The 3,373-nt window shown below is 40.4% G+C and overlaps 1 protein-coding gene across 1 annotated transcript; it reads left to right on the top strand.

The window, feature by feature from the left end:
• The first annotated feature begins 715 nt into the window (after positions 1-715).
• Positions 716-2,377, top strand: LOC112504284. Its single transcript, XM_025108222.1, has 2 exons — positions 716-1,537; positions 2,126-2,377. Exons 1-2 carry the CDS (start codon positions 716-718, stop codon positions 2,375-2,377), a joined length of 1,074 nt encoding a protein of 357 aa, XP_024963990.1.
• The last annotated feature ends 996 nt before the right edge of the window (positions 2,378-3,373 follow it).

Here is a 3,373-nt window from a genome sequence, read left to right as displayed (position 1 = left end):
TGCTGGTATTTGGTTGAAGGCAGCGACAACATAACTGCATACAAGAGAAGTATTGTTGTGTATGGGAGGTCTAATTATAGCCAAAATATTCAATATTACTTCAGTTGTTATGACCCGTTGTCCTATCCTTTGTTTTTTCCCAACGGTGAACCTGGATGGCATTCTAATATACCTAGACATGGAGTGTGCATGAATCAAAGTGTTAATGATAATGAAAACATGGAGGAAGATTTAGAAGGTACGGACCATGTTGCAATATTTACGTTTTAATTAAGGTAACAAATATATGCTTAAACATACATGTCATCAGTTTATATTTATTTCATAAAATACACATTACGCAGAGGTTGGTGTGCGAGAGAACAAGAATACTGTGACGATGCGGGGTTACTATTATTATAAGTTCCAGATTCGTTCGAACGAGAATGTGCTTCTATTAGGGGGAAGGTTGTCACAATAGTTTGTGGTAGATATCTACATAAAGATTGAGACTTCACGTTTGGATTTTTGTTAGAAAAACCAAGCCAAAATAAGAGCAGATTTATACCAAGGTGTTGTGGATTGCGTCAATGCCGGTGAGGTGATGTCAAACATAATCGGACAACGGGTTGTGTTGCCTGCAAGTTTCATCGGAGGACCACGTGACATGCGGTGACGATTTCTTGTTGCCATGACTTTAGTGCAAGATGATGGGAAGCCCAATATATTCCTTACAATGACGTGCAATTCAAAGTGGCCTGAAATCCTTAGAGAGCTGTTGCCGAGTCGAACCGCACCCGATCGGCCAGACCTTGTTGCAAGAGTTTTTTGTGCGAAACTAGAGGATATGAAAGACCATATCTTCAAAAAGCACATCCTCTGTAAATTTGGGGCATATGTTTATGTCATCGAGTTTCAGAAGCGTGGTTTGCCGCATGCCCATTTTCTTCTGATAATGACACCCGAACACAAAATGACCAATCTAGATCATTACGACAAGAATGTATGTGCTGAAATTCCGGACCCAAACCGATATCCCCAAATGCACGAACTGGTCGTCCAACACATGATGCATGGTCCTTGCGGTCATTTACGACCGTCCAGTCCTTGTATGCAAAGTAAGCCAAAAAAATGTCGTTTCAGATATCCTAAACAGTTCAACGACAAGACGATGCAGGCTGAGGACTCATATTCATTATATCAACAGAGAAATAGTGGAATAAATATGAATGTACGAGGCAACATCCTGGATAATAGATGGGTGGTCCTGTATAACTCGAAGCTGTTAATGATGTTCAACTATCATATCAATGTTGAGGCTTGCTCGAGTATAACATCTGTGAAGTATGTCTTCAAGTATGTTTACAAGGGTCACGACAAACAAGTTGTTCAAATCGATTCAGAGGAAGAAAGGGTCGTTATTAACGAAATTAGAAGGTTCCAAGATGCATGTTATGTCTCCCCTCCCGAGGCGATATGGCGGATTTTTAGCTTCATACTTTCTCAAATGCACCCTTACATGATGGTGTTGCAACTCCATCTCCCTAACAAACAGATGGTTAGGATTAGAGATGACGATATAATGATAGATATTGTCGATAGAGAGAGAGAGAGATAAGCGAACGATGTTGACTGCATTTTTTGATAGGAATAGAACATACATGAGTGCGAGAAAATATTTGTACAAAGACTTTCCAAAACACTACACTTGGAATTGAAGCACACGTCTATGGAATCCCTGACAAAGAGGATCAATGAAAGGCCGACTTGTGCCTGCAAATCCAGCGGAAGGAGAACGGTTCTACCTACGCCTACTTTTATCATATATTACTGGTCCTACTTGCTTTGAAGATCTGTACAGTTTCAACGGCTTATTGCACCCTACATTTCGCAAAGCATCTTTTGAGATAGGTTTATAGAGAACGATGACAACTTATCCCAATGCCTTGGAGAGGCCTCCTTATTTCAATTTTCGGTTGCTCTTAGGAGGTTATTTGCCACGATGTTGATTTATTGTGAGCCAGGAGATGTTCTCAAGTTATGGGATGGCCACTATGATTCACTTTCTGAAGATTATACGTAACAATGTGAAAGTGCAAATCGAGTCCGTAATATGGTTCTAACTGATATCCTCGTTTTTCTACAGTCTATGGGTAAGAGTCTTAATGATTTAGATCTTCCAATGGTAGATGCAAATGCCAATTTTCAATCTGGAGAATTTTGTGAGGTACAAGAAGAATGCTCTATAGTTGTGGAGGACGAACACTTGCGTCCCCTAGACTCTCTCAATTCCAACCAGAAATACGCATATGATGAGATCATGAGGCACATAGACGAGGATTGTCCAGGAGTGTTCTTTATAGATGGTCCGCGTGGAACCGTGAACATATTTTTGTAGAAAGCTTTGCTTTCCAACATCCGTTCACGTGGTCTTATTACTCTCACAAACGCTTCATCGGGTGTTGCTGCCAATAACATGCCTGGAGGGAGAACAACTCACTCTAGATTCAAAACTCCTCTCAACCTTGATAATAACTCAATGTACAACATAAAAAAACAAAGTGGGGCTGCTCAATTGATTCGAGATGCAAAAATAATCATCTAGGACGAAGAGTCGATGGCAAAGAGGCAAGCGATGGAGGCGCTGGATCGAACAATGCAAGACATCATAGGGGTGGCACTCTCATCCGGCGGAAAGATAATGGTTTTGGGGGGTGATTTTAGACAAGTATTACCGGTCGTGAGACGTGGAACCCGAGCACAGATTGTAAATTATAGCTTACGGATGTCACCTCTTTAGTCAACGATTAAAAAGATACGGTTAACGCTCAATATGAGAGCACGCACTGATAAGTGGTTTTCAAAATTTTTATTAAGAGCCGGTGATAGAGATGAAGAAGCGGTGGATGAAAGCTTTATTCGCATACCGGATGACATGACCATTCCTTATACTGATAAAGGTAAGTCAAAAGATCCGTTGATTGACGCAATCTTTCCATCTCTGCAAATCAACGAAGCTTATTCGAATTATATCATTTCGAGGGCGATATTGTCAACTAAAAATGAGAATGTCCATGAGATTAATGATCAGTTGATCGACAAGTTTTTGAAGATGAAAAATATACTACAGCTTCGGCGAAGCAGAAGATGATAAGAACAACATCTATCTGATGGAGTTCTTAAACTCTTTAACTGTTAGTGGTTTGCCTCCTCATTACCTTCGTCTCAAGATTGGATGCCCAATAATAGTGTTACGAAATATCGATCCCTCAAATGGATTGTGTAATGGCAGTAGATTGATATGCAGAGGCTTTCAACAAAACGTCATCGATGCGGAAATAGTTGTTGGTCAGCATGCTGGAAAGAGAGTATTTCTGCAAAGAATTCCCTTATG

Source organism: Cynara cardunculus, unplaced genomic scaffold (assembly GCF_001531365.2).
Source record: "Cynara cardunculus var. scolymus isolate 2C unplaced genomic scaffold, CcrdV1 Un_Scaffold_5105, whole genome shotgun sequence".
Taxonomy (NCBI): Eukaryota; Viridiplantae; Streptophyta; class Magnoliopsida; order Asterales; family Asteraceae; genus Cynara; species Cynara cardunculus.
The sequence above is the reverse complement of the archived record's forward strand: the minus strand, read 5'-3'. Positions and strand labels throughout refer to the sequence as shown.